At 40.1% G+C, this 20392-nt stretch overlaps 1 protein-coding gene and 1 pseudogene across 1 annotated transcript in view; one reads left to right on the forward strand and one right to left on the reverse strand.

The window, feature by feature from the left end:
• FAM47E (family with sequence similarity 47 member E) overlaps nt 1-211 on the reverse strand; it is a 38369-nt gene extending 38158 nt beyond the window's left edge. Inside the window, 1 exon segment of the mRNA XM_040480884.1 lies at nt 92-211. Coding sequence (XP_040336818.1) covers nt 92-165 — 74 coding nt within the window. The 5' untranslated portion in view covers nt 166-211.
• On the forward strand, nt 164-18639 carry LOC121039165 (uncharacterized protein C3orf14-like; annotated as a pseudogene).
• Nucleotides 18640-20392: the final 1753 nt, after the last annotated feature.

Consider the following 20392-nt stretch of genomic DNA (forward strand, 5'->3'; position numbering starts at 1 on the left):
CCCCCCCCCCCCAACCCCCCCCAACCCCGGGGGGCAGGCCCCCCCCCGCGGCCCCCGCGGGGTGCGCCTCGCCTGGGCGGGGCGCGCTTACCCGGGCCCGCAGTCCCTGCCCACTGGCACGCGGGTTGGCGCCCCGGGCCCACACAGCCGCTTGTGGTCGTCCATGGTGTCCCTGGCTCTGCGACGACAGCCGGGCCTTCGTGGTGTGTATTCCCAGGTACTCGGGTCGCTAGGAGACCGCCTGGCTGTGCGCTGGCCAGATTAGCGCCGGATGGCCCTGGCGCCCCCTGGCGCACCCCGGTTTCCCCCAGGAGCGCCCTGCCCAGCCCCCACGTCGCACCGGATTCTCCAATGCCTGGGGCGGTGGACCGTGGGGGGGGGGGGGGAGGCAAGAGAAAAGGATCAGGTCTTTGGTTTAAAAGTGTTTTAATCTGTTGGCAAGGCATCTTCTTCCCACTGAAATTTACCGTAGGCTGGGCCACGCCCGTTTTTCAAAAAGGGTTTGTTGAAGGAAAGGAAGAAGGCAGCTGGAGACATAGTGATGACATTTGAAGTGGGCTCCGTGAGCAAAGGGCTAGGAAAGAATTCTTGAGACGTTTTTGGTGCAAAAAGGTGATTTTATTATAGCATGGGCACGGGACCCGTGGGCAGAAAGAACTGCACTGGGATTGTGGGGAGTGACTGATTATATACTTTTCAAGTTTGTGGAGGGAGGGAGATAGAGATAAATTAAGTTTCTAAGGAATTTTGGAAGCAGGGCTTTCAGGGCCTTGAAGGGCTAGCTGCTGTTAAGATAAGGTTAGTCTTTAATACAACATAAACACTAGGCACTAAGGCTGCCAGGAGTTCCTTGAGGAAGGTCACACCCTGCCTGTTTCAGGTGGCTATCAGTGGACTGCAAGCTGTAAGGAGATTTAATTTAAGCTACATTTCTCTTGCCTTTGTTTCCCTCATCAATAGCAATAGAAAAAGAGTGGAAAGGGAAGGAAGGCGATAGACTGATTGCTGACAGTGGGAAAGCCTTTTAGCATGGAATGTTTTCTTGGAGGTTTTGCAAATCCCTGAGCTTCACGGCCTTCATAAACTGAGGACTGAGTACTCCTGTCTAGTCACCAGCTGGTTACCAGAATCCCTTCCAGCTCTTGTGTTATTTGATTCTTCTGCCTGGATCCACTTGCGATGGTGAAGTTACCATCCTGTGGCGCCTGGCAGGCAGTTGCCCATGTAAGTGTGGATAGCATGAGGCTGTGTGTTTGGCTTTGTTAAGTTCTCTTACTACTTCTGAGGAGTAAATATTAAACATTGCTTCCAGAGGAAATAGCAGCAGAACATGCTCCTGTCCCCAAATGTTAAATTGTACTTAACATGTTTCTGTTACCGTGGGATAATTTTCGTAGTCATTTAAAGATGCGTCTTCTCATCTTCAACTCTCTGGGAATATATTCGCTTCACCTTTGGAAATCTGTTCAGCATCTGGGTAGTAATCAAAGTTGCTCTGCTTGATACTAGTGTTACCGGACAGAAGCAGATCCGAACTCATGTATGGCTGCCTGAAGCTGGAAAGTCCACATTCAGAGACAAGTGGTGGTAGGAAGGAAAGGTTGCTTTATTCATGAAGCCAGCAGTGTGGGGAGTGTGGGCAGATGGGGGGCTAAAGTCTCAAAGACCATCTTCCCCATCCAGGTGAATCTGGAGGGGTTTCTGTTTTTTGTTTTGTTTTGTTTTGTTTTTTTGTTTTTAAAGGGGAAGGCCTGGGGAAAAGGGAGGGGGATTACGTGCCGGAGAAGCAGGTGCCCACTCGGTTAGTTGTATGCCCTCGTGACCCTGAACAGACTTGCTGGCATCGTGGCAGCTGATTTTGAATATCAGGCCCCTATCTTCCAGGAAAGCTTCGTCCTTCACCTCTCAAGGCCATTGGTCTGCCAATCTCAAAGTAAGTTAGTTCCGCTACAGATCCAGAGACTTCAATCAGCAAGCAAGAAGTGCATGAGCTTGAGGCAGGTTAACCCTTAACCCTGGCTGGAGTGCTTTTCCACTAGTTCCAGCACCTTCATTTGCTATTGCCGTCCAGCTCCCTTTTCTGTGCAGTGTGAGCCCTGGAGTTCCACCACCTGAGATGAATCCTGATTCAACTAGCTAATCATTGCGCACCCCTGGGCACAATTACTTAGACTTCTTTTTAACTCCACTGATTTTCTAGTCTGAAATGGAGGAAATAACAGTATCTCCTTATAAGGGTTACTGATGGATCAATGAGACGATGAATGTAAAGCACTTAGCAGTGCTGGCAATTAAGAATCCCTCAGTAAGTGCTGAGCGGCAGTATTATCTCAGCTGTGAACTGGGGGTAGTAATGTTTGCCCTGCCTGCTTCACAGAGTTGCTGTAAGAGTCAGTTAACGGAGAAAGCTACACATGCAATCGTTATAAAGAGTCTGATTGTTTTCATTATCTTTGATAATATCTTTCGTGTTCATTTGTTTGATTGCACACTCAAGCTTCTATTACTTTGAGGAGGTAGTATTTTTTCATAAGACTGAGGGTAAGGGATTATGTCTGTCATGCTCCTACTACTGTGCCTGGCATATAGTAGATACTTACTCAACAAATATTGTCTGGTATGGACATCGTAGGCCCTAGGGATGCAATGGGGAAAAAAACAGGCTTGGTCCTTGTCAGCTTGATTCTTAGGTGCTAGTGTTTGTTGCATGAACTAATCAGAAACCACCTATTCCGTGGCTTGTGCATCCTCACAAGTTGATATTTGCTCCATGTAGGAACTTGGACTCCATATCTAGTAGTAGACAAATAGCATCCTTTTTATTTCATCGCATTCTATACCTTAATTATACTCATTACTCACGGGATCTCTCATTCATTCTCTCTGTGTCTCTCTTTTGCAACACAAAAGTAAAATGTGTTCATATAGTAATCTAACGAGCAGATGTTATTTAAGAGTGAGGATAATGAGATTCTAGGTGTTTTTCCTCTCTTTGTTGCCAGTAGAACCATTTTATTTCCAAATAGGATTACTCAAATACCCATAACAGGGTTGCCAAACACTATTACTGCATCCTTCCCCCCAGCAAGGACTAATTACTGTCTCTGTAGCATTCTATTACATATGCAGCAATACTTGGTTCATAGTACTTCCCAGAAAAAAAAAAAAAAAAAAAAAAAGCACTGGAACAACATAAGCAACAGAACGTTAAGCTGAGAAATCGTAAAGTGGTCCTGGAAATTATAAAACAGAAACCTTTGGCATCTGTACAAAATATTACCAGTCATTCCTTCAGGACTTCATGGAGTCTAGACAACTCTACCCTCAGCCCAGTTCTCACAGCATTTCTACGGATAAATTCACAGTGTCCATGAGCTCACCAACAAAAATAAAATCCACAAGGAGACAAGGCACAATGACTAAGAAACAGCAGAAATAACAAAGAACAGAATCTTATCTGCAGAAACTTTATGTACTGGGATGTTCAGATACAGAATCTATGTAAATAAGATTAGTGATGTACAAATATGTTTAGGTACCGAAAATAAGCATGTTTAGTGTGTTTTGGAAATAATAGAGGGAGTTAGAAACACGAGCAAAGTACAAGAAACTATTTTTAAAAGAAATTTGAAAAAGAACCAGATAGAACTTACAGAAATGTAGACTATAATCCTTTCAATTAAAAACTCTATGGACTGGTTAAACTGATTAGTCCAGCTAAAGAGAGATAACTCTGAATAAATGAGAGATAGCTCTAAGTAAATGCTGAGAGTACAGCACAAAGAGGTAAAGAAATAGAAAACATGGAAGAGAAGAAAGTTGAATATATGGAGGAAAGTGTGAGAAGGTCTACCATGCTCCTCATTAGATTTCCATAAGAAGATGGTAAACAGGCAATATTTTAACAGATAATGACTGAGAATGTTCCAGAATTTTTTAAAGACACACATCTTCAATTTCAGGAAGAACTGTGGACCCCAAATAAGGTAAATAAGAGGTATACCTGGCTGGCTCAGTCGGTGGATGATGTGAGTCTTAATCTCAGGGTTGTGAGTTCGAGCCCCACTTTAGGTGTAGAGATTACTTAAAAATAAAATATTTAAAAAATATATTTTCATACAAACAAAAACTGTCAGAATTTGTCATCAACAGACCATAACTAAAGAAAATTCTAAAGGTTGCCTTTAAGATAAAATGACTCCCAAAATGAATATTAGAAGTGAGATGGGGAGGTGCCTGGATGGCTCAGTCAGTTAAGCATCTGACTTCAGCTCAGGTCATGATCTTGCAGTTCGCGAGTTCGAGCCCGGAATCAGGCTCTGTGCTGACAGCTCAGAGCCTGGAGCCTGCTTTGGATTCTGTGTCTCCCTGTCTTCTGCCCCTCCACTGCTTGCTCACTCTCTCTCTCACAATAAAAATAAACATTAAAAAATTTTTAAAAAGAAGTGAGAATGTTAAGCAGAGGAAATTATAAATATGTCGGTATTCTTTTAAAAGGGGGGTTGTGGGGCGCCTGGGTGGCGCAGTCGGTTAAGCGTCCGACTTCAGCCAGGTCACGATCTCGCGGTCCGTGAGTTCGAGGCCCACGTCGGGCTCTGGGCTGATGCCTCAGAGCCTGGAGCCTGTTTCCGATTCTGTGTCTCCCTCTCTCTCTCTGCCCCTCCCCTGTTCATGCTCTGTCTCTCTCTGTCCCAAAAATAAATAAACATTGAAAAAAATAAAAAATAAAAAAAATAAAAAATAAAAGGGGGGTTGTATAAAATAATAATAAAGTCCAGTTGGCAGAGATAAACAAAAAGGAATTATCTGAAATACTAAATTATTTTATTTAATAGAGAAGAGGGTAAATATATTGATTAAAGTAATATAAAGAAAGATGTACCAGGCAGGTATTAACCAAAAGAAGCGATGCAACTATATTAATATCAGACAGAAAGACTGACAAAAAGACAAAAATATCATTAGAGATATGTGAACATTTTTAAAGGTATAATTATGCAAAATGATAAAAGGTTCAATTCACACACATACATACATACTAGATAGAGATATACAATTCTGAACTTGTATGCACTAACGACATTGGTTAAAATATAAAAGGAAAAATTGATAGGCCTACAAAGAGAAGTTGATTAAAATTCTATCCTAATGAAAAGATTTTAATACAGCTCTCATTAACAAATCAAACAGACAAAAAAAGCAGTGAAGACAAAGAATTTAAAGCCTGATCTAATGTATATATGTAAAACTTTTCATCCAACATCACAGAAAACACATTCTTCTCAAAATATATAGAACATTATATTTGCAAATTCATAAAGCAAGTTTTAACATATCTGAATTGATGTAATTTAACCCACATCCCTGATCAGAATGCAGTTAAGTTAAATATCAATAATAAAATCAGGGGCACTTGGGTGGTTTAGTCAGTTGAGCATCCGACTCCTGATTTCAGCTCAGGTCATGATCCCAGAGTCCTGGGACTAAGCCGCACTTGGGACTTGGGATTCTCTCTCCCTCTCCTTTTGCTCCTTTCCCCCGCTCATGGGTGCGCTCTCCCTCTTTCTAAAATAAAAAATTTTTTAAATAATAAATTGATGTCACTTAAAAAATAATAACAAATATAAAATCATACTTGAAACCATTTATTTGGAAATAAAATACAAATTCATAGGTTAAGAAAGAAAATATAAATTAAAATAAATGTAAAAACATAAAAAAATTGTGGGATGCTGCTAAAATGATACTTTGGATGAAATCACCTTAAATTACTAAACTAAAAAAGAAGGTTAAGACCTAAATAAATGGAAATATGTATTATGTTCACGGATCTGAAGACCTCATATTAAGATGACAGTACAACCCAAAGCAAGATACTGATTCAGTACAATCCCTATCAAAATCCCAACGGTGTTTTTTGCAGTAATGGGAAAACCCATCCTAAAATGCATATGGAATTTTGGGTTAAGGGACCCAAACAACCTTGGGTTAAGAGACAAAACAACCTTGAAAAAGAAGAACAAAGTTGGGGAACTCGCTTTCTTCAAAACTTTCTACTACAAAACTAGAATACTCAAAACAGTCTATATAGACCAATGGAATAAAATCGAGAGCCCAAACTAAGCCCTCACAGCTATGGTTAATCGATTTTGGACAAGTGTGCCAAGACCATTCAGAGAGAGAAGTATAGTCTCTTCAATAAATGGTGCTGGGAAAACTAGGAAGACACATGCAAAAGAATGAAGTCAAACTCTTACCTTATACAGTATACAAAAATTAACCCCAAAATGGACTAACGACTTGAATTTAAGAGCTAAAACTGTAAATCTCTCAGCAGAAAACACAGGGGCAGATCTGCATAACCTTGGATATAGCAATGGTTTCTTACATGGGACACCAAAAGCAGAGGCAACAAAGAAAAGATAGATAAATCAGACTTCGTAAAAATTACAAACCATTGTGCATCAAAGGGCACTATCTATCAAGACAGTGAAAAGACAACCCACAAGATGGGAAAAATATTTGCAAGTCATATATCTGATAAGAGTATGATATTCAGCATATGTGTTTTAAAAAAAGACCTAGTACCACTCAACAACAAAAAGACAACCCAATTAGAAAATAGGCAGAGGGCTGTGGATAACAGTTTTGTGGTCCTCAAAAAGCTAAATGTAAACTTAACTGTATGGGCCAGCAACTCCACTCCTACATATATACTCAAAAGAACTGAAAACATGGACCCAGATATTTGTACACCAATATTCATAACAGCATTATTCATTATAAACAAAAGGTGAAAACAAACCAAGTGTCCATCAACAGACAAGTGGATAAACAAAATGTGATATATACATGTAACGGAATGCTATTCAGCCATAAGAGGAGTGAAATGCTATACGTGCTACACTATAGATGAACCTTGAAAATATTATGGTAAGTAAAATAAGCCAAATACAAAAGGACAGATTTTGTATGACTCCACCTTTGGGAAATATAGGTTGGAGTTCCAATGTAGGTTGGAGATCACTAGGGACTTGGGGGAAAGAGGAACAGTTATTCCCTAATGGGTGCCCTACTGCTTGAGAGGATGAAAATTTTGGAACTAGATAGTGGTAATGGCGGTAGAACATTGTGAACGTAATCAACTCCCCTGAATTTTACACTTAAAAATGGTTACAGTGGCAAATTTTATATGTTTTCTGCTACAGCTTTTAAAAGTTAAAAGATGCAACAACAAAAAAAGGTTGATACTTGTGATGAGCACGAGGTGTTGTAAGGAGGTGTTGAATCACTATATTGTACACCTGAAACTAATATTACACTGTATGTTAACTGGAACTTAAATAAAAAGTCTAAGAAAAAGAAAATTAATGAGCTAAGAATCCAACAACAAATTAGAAAATGGCCACTTATATAAACCCCCCTCCCCAAAGAAGGATATTTTTCATGTTGAGCAAAAGAAGCCAGACTCCCAAGCATATATACTCTGTACTTTCGCTTGGGCAAAGCTTTGACACGGGCAAAACTAATTTCTAGTGATAGATGTCAGAATGTGGTTACATGGGGATAATTGATGGAAAGAAGGCCTAAGGAAGCCAGCTGGGAGGCAGGAAATGTCCTATACCTTCAACTGGGGGTGGACACGTGGATCACATAGGTAAAACTTCCACGAGCTGTGTACTTCAGGATGTGCACTTTGCTGTGTGCATTATGCAATAGTCTCCCCCTAATCCAGTTTCATTTTCTGCAGTTTCAGTTACCCATGGTCAGCCACAGTCTGGAAGCAGAGTTTCCTCCTTCTGACAAATCCAGAAGGTCGGTAGTAGACTAATTCTACATCCCAATGCCTATGTCATTCATCTCACTTCCTCTCATCACATAGGCACTTTATCATCTCACATTACCCCAAGGGTGAGGACAGTACAATAAGATATTCCGAAAGAGAGAGATCACATTCACATTACTTTTCTTACAGTATATTATTATAATTGTTCTATTTTATTATTATATTGTTAGTCTCTTGCTGTGACTAATTTATAAATTAAACTTTATCATACGTGTGTACGTATAGGAAAAAAACATAGCATGTGTAGGGTTTGGTACTATTCATGGTTTCAGGCATCCACTGAGGGTCTTGGAACATATCCCCAATAGATAAGAGGGTAACTGCTATCCACTAAGAGAAAAGCAAGAAACATGAGCATTTTCCATCAGGAAAATAATCCTGGAGAATTCTCTCCCCCATCATCATATATAGAAATGAGGGTCCAGGGAGCCCTAGGATGTCCAAAGGTCTGCAGACTTTCCTCTATACTTCTTTTGTGACACTCCTCCAGGGGAGGGATATTTAAAATATTCAACAACCAGTAAGGCAATAACCAAATCAGGAAAACGGCCAGCCGGATTGCAACAGCAGGGTTCTGGGGCCCCCTGGCCATGCCAGGCATACCCCTTTAGTTGGTGGGAGGGACAGTTTCAAGGAAGTGGTTAGGGCAGTCAGAGTACCATGGCCACTCAGGATTGTTCAAAGCAGAGGCTATTTACCAAAAAACCCAGTGTTTCGACAATAATTGTGGTCTTAAACTGTGCTTGCTGGCTGAATATCATCTCTCTCCCTCACCCACAGGATCTCCCAACAGACATCCCTCCACAATGTCACAGGTGGCTTCTTGAAAACTGCCGTCCGTGTTGTCTGCAAGCCAGAATAATCACAATAAGGGGTAAGGCGTGACGCCAGTAATCAACAAGAACATCACTTGGTCAGTAGCATGAGGACAATGCCAGGTAGGGGCTTACAAATAATACTGCTGAGGTGGCTGCCCTCAGGAGGTTATGGCCCAATGGATGGACAGGTCCCTGAGATCCAGCAGGCTGATAGACATGAGGACTAGTACGTTAGACACATTCAAAGGAAGATGGAAGAGATCTCAGCTGTTACTTTTGGAGAATGGTGGGCCATAGGCTATGAAGGAGTAGATGAGATGTGGAGATAGGCTGCGGGTAAGAGTGGAGACAGTGCATTAACTATGGACAGCAATCTAAATGGACTTAGCCAAATCAAGTCAACTGTGTATTTATCACCGTCTGCCCCGTGATTTGTTCCCACCTATCCCTATTCTGTCCCTACACCTACAGGCTACAGTTGGGGGTGGGTTCAGCTAGCAGAAAGCACTGATTGGGGCTAGGGTGGGAGGCAGGGAGGGAAAAGTCAGGGTAATTTCCCTCTCCTCTGTCTCCTAGGGAGTATCTGTATTTTTTCCTTCACTTTCAGCTCCCATCAGGCAGCCCTGGTACAATTCCTACTTCCATCAGACTCGGGTTCCTGTTATGAGTAATTCCTGTGGTTTGGATGTGGGAAGGGCTTTCCTGCTACTAATCTCTTAGCCTCATACCCTCTGCTTGGCTCTCAGTTCTTCCATCACCTCTGTAATCTGTTCTTGCATTAAGATCTCTCAGTTTTAACATGCTTAGTGTGGCTACTGTTTTCCTGGTCGGGCCTTAACAGACACATATGTTACTTATGACCTAGCATTTCCCTGGCAGGGTATAGAAATCCAGAGGAATTCTCACCCATAAGGGGAGATATGTATGAGGATATTTGTCGCAGCATTATTAGTGGTATTGGTGAATTGAGGGTGATGTGTGTGTCCATTTGTGTGATGCAGATCCATAAAATGGATGAAGAGCTAGGCATCAATTAGAAGCAACAGTCTAGATATATACTCAGGAACATGGTTAGACTTTTTAAAATATCATGCTGGGTTAAGAAAGAGAGGGAAGTTTGTTGTTTTTTTTTTTTTACTACAGTATGATTTATATAAATTAAAATGCATGCATACAAAACAAAAATATTTTACAAGCACTCTTACAGAGAGAAGGGTATACTTCGACACTTAGGAATGGTTGCTTCTGGAGAAGGCAGAGGAATAGAAGTGGAGAATGGAGAAGAAAAGGAACGTATGAATGAATGAATGAATGAATGAATGAATACAAGCGGGCCTTGCACACCCAATTGATAATGGAATGTCCTGGATTAAAGAGTAAGATTAAACAATGTGCTACACCTGAAGTTGAAAAAAAAAAAAAAAGCGTTACTAGGTGGCACTGAGACATAATTTCAAAGGACACACTGTAGATTGTGAAATGTTGAAACAGTAACTGCTCCAAAGCCAGGTTAGTTTGTGGTAATAAGAGCAAGAACATGGGAAAGATGGTGAAGGAAGGAGCCAGAGCTCGTGACAAGTACTGCATAAAGCAGGGGTACTGTTGAAATTCCATGGCAATTTTACGTGAGCCCAGCTTGAAGAGGATTCTAGGTCTCCTGATTTTCTTGTCAGTTGCATTTAGACGTATTAATGTCCCCAAAAAATCCTGGTCCGTGGCTTTTAAGAGTCAACTACAGCCTCAAAGGCTGGGCTACTTTTTCAAGTGGGGCTCAGATTATGATCAATACGTGCCCTAAAAAAAAATTAGAAACAAGGAGCAGTGGAGTGTGTTAGGGGGGACTTGAATTCTCATCAGTGTAATTAAATTAAAATATGACAATAATAAAAAAGAAATATTTAACCTTGACATTGGGTTTTACTTTCCCTTGCTTGTATTTTTAGAGTTGGTATGACTTCCTTGGTTCAAAAGCATTCAAGTTCTGGAAGATTCTTTTGTAAAAGGTTGTAGGAATACTTGAAAAATGACCCTATGTAGAGCCCCTGATATAATCAATATCAGTTAAAAACCATATTGTGTCTGTTGTTCAATAAGCTTCAAGTGAGCATTGCCCTTCTCTTTACAAATGGAGATGTTAAAGTATGTTTTCTTCATTAAGTCTGGTGCTGGTCCAAACATAATTAACTCCCTCTCAGCAATTAACATATTTGATGGTGTTTACTTGGGCTTTTTCATATGTATACATAATGATGCTAAACAAATATTTGGGAAGTGGAACTGACTTTTCCCCCCCCAGTTTGTGAAGCCAAAGAAGCAATTCAAATAAAATAATGCATTACTGACTCACTAAACTTATTAAGCTCATGTCTTAATGACATGAGGAGATTAAGACAATCACTCAAACTCATGCCACCAATTAGTGGGGGAATCCCATCATGACTCAGAGCTCTTCACTGAGTCACTTGGCAAAAAGTTGACAAAGAAACCAAGCTAAAGAGTCAATATAATATAGTGGCTACGCTGGGTGACCAACCTGGGTTTGAATCATAGCCCCACCATGTAATAACACTGGGCAAGTATCTACACCTCAGCAATTTCTTCTTCAGGAAAACAGACTTAATAATATTCCACGTTATAAGGTTGTTATGTGGGAGCAGTACAGAAATAATCTAAAACTGTGCTGTCCAATAGAAATATAATGCAAGCCACAAATGTGAGCCATATATATAATTTAAAATTTTGCAATACTCATATTTAAAAATTAAAAAGAAACAGATACAATTAATTTTAATAATATATCTTATTTAACCCAATGAATCAAAATATTACTTTATTAACACACAATCAACATAAAAATATTAGTGAGATATGTTATGTTCTTTTTTTCATACTAAGTCTTTGAAATTTGAGCACATCTCAGTTTGGACTAGTCACAGTTCAATGCTTCTCAGCCACGTGGGGCTGGTGGCTACCATGCTGGACAAGATAAAAATTCAGTGTTTAGCCAAGTGCCTAGCACAAAGGAAGTACTCAAGGAATATTGGCTCAAAAACATTGCCTGGGTTTATCTGTAGGTGGATTGCATTTGATACTCAGTTATAAGGATAGAAAATATATGTGATTATCAGGTTTGAAATCTCATACTTTCATAAGTATGTGCCTCCATTTCAGTTATTCTTGTTCTGTTTACTCCAGGAAATAAGATGTTGCCCTTTTTTTCCCTTTGACGTGAGCAGAGTGTTGTCAGTCCTGGAGCTATTCAGATGAGGGACTTTCCCTGAGAACCAAGATAAGAATGTAGCCTCCATAAAGAATTTCACAGAATTTTTGTCCTAGTGAACAAATTAAATTTGGCTGAGTAGATACTTAATGTGCTCTGATTACCACTAGGGTACATCTGCGACCAAAATTATCATTTTATTTTATGGTGTTTTATATTATAATGTTATTTCTTTGAACCTGACATGAGTAAGCACTCTCTTTTTCTCCTTCCAGTCACATCCCTCCTAGACTTCCTTGGGAATCTGGCCCTCAACAGGTGCAATAAATTCATTTGAATTGGCTCTACTCCATGCTGACCTCATAGTTGCCTTTACCAGCTGAATTCTTGGTGATCAGAGCTGAGCTAGGAACCCAGCCTTCTGCATGTGGCTGTCCTAAAGATAAGTGTGGGATGAGGGGTCAAATTCGCCAGGGCCCTGGCAGGATCCCTCAGCCAGTCCACAGAGCAGTGTATGACTGTCTTGGAAAGACCATACTCATATATGTAGAATGGTAGGAACAGATTCCCTGGGCTAGATCAAACGCTGACAAAAGAGGGCAGGTAAAGGAGATTCTGTCCCTAGTCCCTGAAGGCGAGCCAGGCCAGGAAACACTAGCCTAACCCAACGTGACTTGGAGACATTCAGCCTCAACCCTGATGCAGAAGAATTTTTAGAGCCTTGGGAAGCACAGATATGGGAATATCTTGGGAAGATATTCCCTTGGGAAGAGCCTTGGGAAGCACAGATATAGGGAAGCCTAATAATGCCATAACCTTCCTTAAAACCTTCTACAGATGCCATTAGACACAGAATACATTCAGACTCCCCAGGCTGGCATTCAGACCCCACATATCTGACCTGCTCGCATATTTCCCTTATTTCTCACTCCTTCTCCTCCAATGATGTTTCTACTTTCTGCTCTTCCATCTCATACTCTTTCTTTCTTAATGTTGTTCATGTTGTACACTTTGGCTAAAAGTGTCTTAGTAGCGGGTCTCCACTACTGTCTCTGAAATCCTGACTCCAATCCCACACCTTTTAGAGATGGAATTTTTCTTTCCCCCTTCACCTCCAAGAGAGCTCTCTTCATAATATTTCTTCTATTAAGCATCAAGCATTTAACATTTTCAGTGGACATTACAGATGCTTCTTCAGTGATTATCCTACCCCTTCCCCACTCATTTTGGGAGAATGACTGAACTCAACTCTAATGAGGGACCCTGACTAGTATAAACCACTATAATCTTATTCCACATGTGACTGGCTCAGGTCTGGACAAGAACGCAGCTCCTGTCAATCAGTGCATGGCATTCCTTGGGGATATGACTCAGTTGGGCCAGTGTTCAATGCAAGTTCAATAGCTGGGGGAAAATAAGACTTTTCTCATGCTCTCAGTGGCATTTATTATTACAATTTACAATTAATTTTTTAAATTTTTTAATGTTTTTATTTATTTTTGAGAGACAGAACATGAGCGGGGTGAGGGGGGGCGCTGCAGAGAGAGAGGGGAGACACAGAGTCTGAAGCAGGCTCCAGGCTCTGAGCTGTCAGCACAGAACCTGATGCAGGGCTCGAACCCACAAACCATGAGATCATGAACTGAGCTGAAGTCAGACGCTTAACTGACTGAGCCACCCAGGTGCCCCACAATTAATTTTTTATTCACTGAAAGTAGTTGAGGTGGTTGACTTCACCATTAAATCTGAGCTATTGGAGAGAAAGAAATCATTTACCATCCTACCTAGCTCCTTAGAGTGGTACCTTTCAAGGAGCTCTACAAATTGTGGTTGAATTCACGTTGAGTCTGTATGGACTTGGAGGACACACAGCAAACTCATCCATGGGCCCAAACTCCTGGGTATGTACTTAGAATGGTTGGATTTCTTCCAGGAAGCACAGAGAACTCCCATTAGATTCAATAAAAACTGACCATAAACAAGGCATATCATAGTCAAATTCACAAAATGCTCAGACAAGGAAAGAATCATGAAAGCGGCAAGGGAAAAAAAGTCCTTAACCTACAAGGGAAGACAGGTCAGGTTTGCAGCAGACTTATCCACAGAAACTTGGCAGACCAGAAAGGAGTGGCAGGATATATTCAATGTGCTGAATCGGAAAAATACGCAGCCAAGAATTCTTTATCCAGCCAGGCTGTCATTCAAAATAGAAGAGATAAAAAGCTTTCCAGACAAACAAAAATTAAAGGAGTTCGTGAGCACTAAACCAGCCCTGCAAGAAATTTTACGGGGGACTCTCTGAGAGGAGAAAAGACAAAGAAAAAAAAAAAAAAGACCAAAAGCACGAAAGACTAGAAAGGACTAGAGAACACCACCAGAAACTCCAACTCTATAGGCAACATAATGGCAATAAATTCCTATCTTTCAGTACTCCCTCTAAATGTCAGTGGACTCAATGCTCCAATCAAAAGACATAGGGTAACAGAATGGATACGAAAACAAGATACATCTATATGCTGTTTACAAGAGACCCGCTTTAGACCAAGAGAGACCCTCAGATTGAAAGTAAGGGGATGGAGAACCATCTATCATGCTAATGGTCAACAAAAGAAAGCCGGAGTAGCCATACTTATATCAGACAATCTAGACTTTAAAATAAAGACTGTAACAAGAGATGAAGAAGGGCATTATATCATAATTAAGGGGTCTATCCACCAAGAAGACCTAACAATTGTGAACATCTATGCTCCAAATGTGGAGCACCCAAATATTAAATCAATTAATCACAAACATAAAGAAATTCATTGATAATAATGCCATAATAGTAGAGGACTTCAACACCCCACTTACAGTAATAGAGAGATCATCTAAACAGAATATCAACAAGGAAACAATGGCTTTGAGTGACACACTGGACCAGACGGACTTAACAGATATATTCAGAACATTTCGTCCTAAAGCAGCGGGATACACATTCTTCCCCAGTGCACATGGAATGTTCTCCAGAATAGATCACATACTGGGACACAAAGCAGCCCTCAACAAGTACAAAAAGATCAAGATCATACTGTGAATATTTTCAGACCACAATGCTATGAAACTTGAAATCAACCACAAGAAAAAATTTGGAAAGATAACAAATAGTTGGAGACTAAAGACCATCCTACTAAAGAATGAATGGGCTAACCAAGAAGTTAAAGAGGAATTAAAAAGTATATGGAAGCCAATGAAAATGATAACCACAGCCCAAAACCTCTGGGATACAGCAAAGGCAGTCATGAGAGGGAAGTATTTAGCAATCCAGGACTTCCTAAAGAAGGAAGAAAGGTCTCAGATACACAACCTAACTTTACACCTAAAAGAGCTGGACAAAGAACAGCAAATAAAACCCAAAACCAGCAGAAGACCGGAAATAATAAGGATTAGGGCAGAAATCAATGCTATTGAAACAAAAAACAAAACAAAACAAACAAACAAACAAACAAAACAGTAGAACAGATCAATGAAACCAGAAACTGGTTCTTTGAAAGAATTAACAAAATTGAAAACTCCTAGCCAGTTTGATCGAAAAAGAAAAAAGAAAGTACCAAATAAATAAAATCAAGAATGAAAGAGGAGAGATCACAACCAACACAGCAGAAACACAAACAATAATAAGAGAATATTACACACAATTATATGCCAATAAAATGGCAATCTGGAATAAATGCACATATTCCTAGAAACACATAAACTACCAAAACTGAAACAGGAAGAAATAGAAAATTTGAACAGACCCATAACCAGTAAAGACATCAAATTAGTAATCAAAAATCTCCCAAAACACAAGAGTCCAGGGCCAGATGGCTTTCCAGGGGAATTCTATCAAACATTTAAAGAAGAGTTAACACCTATTCTCTTGAAGCTGTTCCAAAAAATAGAAATGGAAGGAAAACTTCCAAAGTGATTCTACGAGGCCAGCATTACCTTGATTCCAAAACTAGATAAAGACCCCACTGAAAAGGATATGGAACTAGAGGGTATTATGCTAAGCCAAATTAGTCAGAGAAAGACAAATATCATATGGCTTCACTCATATGAGGACTTTAAGATACAAAACAGAAGAACATAAGGGAAGGGAAACAAAAATAATATAAAAACAGGGAGGGGGACAAAACAGAAGAGACTCTTAAATATGGAGAACAAACAGAGGGTTGTTAGAGGGGTTGTGGGAGGGGAGATGGGCTAAATACGTAAGAGGCATTAAGGAATCTACTCCTGAAATCATTGTTGCAGTATATGCTAAATAACTTGGATGTAAATTAAAAAATAAATAAATTTTAAAAAAAAGAATGGTTGAGTTTTATTTTCTGTGATACTGACAATACATGGAACAGGACTGGGACAGTCAGATATCAAAAAGACTAAAATTTCAATAATAATAAAATAAAAGACTAAGATTAACCGAGTCATACATACATACCTTTGCTGTTATTCATACCAAGTCAAGCCAACTTTTACTTTAAATGTAGACCCTATCGGGCCATGGAAGTTTATAACCTTGTTTTTACATCATCGTTGTTCATCTAATGACTTGAAATAAATATATGAAACAGTTCCAGACTTGGGCAAGGCCATAAGACATCTCAATTACTGCAGAAACGAAAGAACCTAGGTAAGTGTGTTTATTCCTTTAATGTCTGTTTGACTTCATTATTTTCCCTTTAAAATTCTTGTGATAACTCTACAGTGACTTAAACCTGAAAAGCCAGTCTGACAGGTTTCTATTGGTTTGGGACAGTTAATTAAACTGTTCTTTAATCTCTCCAAACTGCTTCATATATGTACAAAATTCAAACCCACTTGGTTTTGGTGTCTGAGCTTATAGAAGAGTGTTAACAGCACGTGTGTTGGTATCAGGCTGCCTAGATTTGAATTCTGGCTGTACTATTTAGTAGCTCTCCAACCTCAGGGAAGTGATCTAACCTCTCTATGCCTCAGTCTCCTCATCTGTAAAAATGAGAATAGCACTTACCTCACTGGGTTTTGTGAAGATTAAGTTGTCACATGAAAAGTGCTTAGAACAGTGCATAACATGTAGTTAAGCTTCCGGTCATTATTAGGGCTATAATTCAGAGCATTTCTGAACTAGAGGCTCTAAATAGAAGTGCTCAATGAATTTTAGTGATCTGTGCTTCTGGAGACTCCCAGGCCAGCTTTGTACAGCAGGAGATGGTGACGAGCTGGTAATATGAAAATGAAAACCATTTTCTTTTCTCTCAATTAGTTGACAATCTCTCCTGTGCCCTTAACTGAGAATCCATATCTGTCATGCCCAGTTACTAGCTCATGATCTCGGGCAAGTTATTTAGTCTCTCGGAGATTTCCCCACTTTTTTTTTTTTTTAAACGTAAAATGGGGCTATAATTCGTACCTCACAGGGTTAGTGTGAAGGAAGGAAGATGTGGAGAGTGCGTACCACTGTCCCTGGTGGATGACAGAGGCTTCCCTCCTCCTAATGTCCACCTGAAGTTCATCAAGAATAAAGAGCTTGAAACTGTATTTTTAAAACTATTTCCCTGGGGCGCCTGGGTGGCGCAGTCGGTTAAGCGTCCGACTTCAGCCAGGTCACGATCTCGCGCTCCGTGAGTTCGAGCCCCGCGTCAGGCTCGCGTCAGGCTCTGGGCTGATGGCTCAGAGCCTGGAGCCTGTTTCCGATTCTGTGTCTCCCTCTCTCGCTGCCCCTCCCCCGTTCATGCTCTGTCTCTCTCTGTCCCAAAAATAAATAAAAAACGATGAAAAAAAAATTTTAAAACTATTTCCCTGACAGGAGTGGGCACCTTTACAGAAGAGGTCTGAGTGCAGCTGCGACAGTCAGTCAGTCAGCCTTTGGCTTTTGCACCCAACCAGATGATATGCCTTCAGGCTCAGAGCCTTCAAAGCTCTACACTTGATCTTTATCTGTGTTGGTCCAGACTCTTCATTCAGAAAGCTTATAAGGCAGCTTTGACTAAAGGTGACTTCCTTGTTTGTTCAAGAAATTCGCCATAAAGAAATAGTATCACAAAGGTGAATGTTACTTCAAAATATGGAGAATAAATCTGTAGAAGAAAACAAGGAAAAGACATCTCAGATGCAAGCAGCTGAGACTGAATTTATTTATTTATTTATTTATTTATTTATTTATTTATTTATTTTTATTTATTTTAAGAGAGAGAGCGCACAGAGAAGGGGCAGAGAGAGTGAGAGAGAGAGAGAATCCCAAGCAAGCTCAGCACTGTCACCACAAAGCCCTACTCGGGGCTCAAACTCACAAACCCGTGAGATCATGACCTGAGCTGAAATCAAGAGCCCATCACTCAACGGACTGAGCCACACAGGCACCCCTGAGAATGCTTTTAAAAGGAACCTTAGTCTCTTAAAGGACGTCGAAGCAGCAGAAAAGCCCCTACAGACCCAGATTCACCCAATTCCACCACCAGAGGTAGTTTCTCTTGGGACTCTTTACTGGGCATCAGTAGAAGACTATATTCCCAAATGGAACAGTTTCTTTCAGGAAGAGCACCACATCCTATCAGTGTTGGAAATGAAAATAAAGCAGAAAATGCCATCCAAAATGAGGCACGGTGATCACTTCTTCACATACTCGTTTAAAAAAAAAAAAAAAACCTGTTTAGTACAGCTGAATGTTAAAGAATATGCAGGACATTTCAGGAACTATAGGAATAGAATATGTTCATATTGTCCCATTATCCCCTCAATGACAGTGAAGTTATGAGTGACTGCCGACAAGCCTCAAGTTACCGCTTTGAGACCTACTACTACCTCAAGGTCATGAATTTGCTTTCTGCCAAACCCATGAAAGTGTTAAAAGTTTATATTGACAAGTGAACTGTTTATTAAATGAGTTGCTAAAAGTTAAATAAATAAAAAGTAAGTAAAAATAAAAACTATTCCCTTAAAATGAAACTTATCTTAAGTTAGCTTTACTATTTAAATCAGCCACAAGACAATTTTAAGGACTAACATTCCCTAAAATAAAATAAGGCCGGGGCATCATTTAAAAACTATTCATTTAAACAAATTCCATGATCCATTGTACATAAAATGGAAACTACTTACACATACACACACATAAATATTTTAACTATTGTTTAATTGAACTTATAATTGGGCATTTTAAAAGAAAGATTCTGAGTTATTTCATTTTGTACATGGTAAGCATTTCTGTGTGTCAGCTTTTTAAGGAGGCATAAAAACAACTTGTCTTATCTGAGGGAGGCTTCTTGCCTTTTGTAAAGTTTGATAGGAGAGCACTGGCAAGTTTTGTCCCTCCTTGTAAACCTAGTTTCTGTTCTCTACAGAATACTTCAGAACGGTAATGATATTTATGGAACGCATATAGTGGCAGACACTTTATATGCTTCATCTCGTTTAATCCTTGAAATATCTCTATGAGGTAAGTACTATCTATTTTTCCCATTTTATAGATGAAGAAATAAGACACACAGGGGTTAAATAATTTGCCTAAGATCACACAGCAACTAAATAAGGGAAGCAGGATTCAAACACCAATGGGCTTCAGAGTCCACTGACAATATTGAACTTTATCTAAGCCCTATGCTCCCAGAAAACATCTGTGGTATCTCCTGACCTTCCTGCATAGCCTCAAAGGACCCCCTGTCCAGCAGAGATAAGACCCTCCCTCAGGACTCCTGTTTACCTGCCTTGACAAAACCCCAGATCCCTTTTTTTTTATTTTCCTCATTCTCCCTTCATGAGTGAGCATTTTCCCCATTGCAATAGCCAGAATAAATTCATCTTCTTAATTGTCTGGTGCATTTTCACACCACAAACTTATCCACCTATAGTCAAGGTTGCCAATACCTGAGAAAATAAAATCCATTTCAGAGGTTCCTAAACTATTGTCAGGTAATCTCTCAATCTCTCTCTCTCTCTCTCTCTCTCTCTCTCTCTCTCTCTCTCTCTCCCGTTTATTTTTTGAGAGAGAGGCATGGAAGGGGCAGAGAGAGGAGAGAATCTCAAGCAGACTTAACTGACTGAGCCACCCAGGCGCCCCAGGTAATGACTGTTTTGGTGGAGTGGCCCCCATACATTTTATCCATCCTTTCATAAGCATTTCAGAAATTTTTACCACAGGGAGAGAAGGTAGATCTCTGACAAGATATGAGGTACGGTCAGTTCACAGAAAACTAAGACTATTAAAGTGATAGTTGTTGCTAAAATAGAGAGCTCGAACAGATTTGAGGTTTTGAAAATAGAACTTCTTTCCCCCCCTCGATCAGTCTCTCCCCACCCTCCCCCTCGCCACTCCTTCTGTCGCCTCTCAAAATGTCATCAAATGTGAACCTTCTCAATAGAAAGCTTTCGCAAAATCCCCCATCAGCATTTATGAGCCTCTGCTTTGTACCACAGCACACATACTTCCTCAGGTATAGAAGTAAGTAAAGCCCATGGCTTGATCTCATAGAGCCCACACAGAATTAGAGCTCAAATCTAGTTGTACCT

This window comes from Herpailurus yagouaroundi, unplaced genomic scaffold (genome assembly GCF_014898765.1).
Source record: "Herpailurus yagouaroundi ecotype Mexico unplaced genomic scaffold, PumYag 28, whole genome shotgun sequence".
NCBI lineage: Eukaryota > Metazoa > Chordata > Mammalia > Carnivora > Felidae > Herpailurus > Herpailurus yagouaroundi.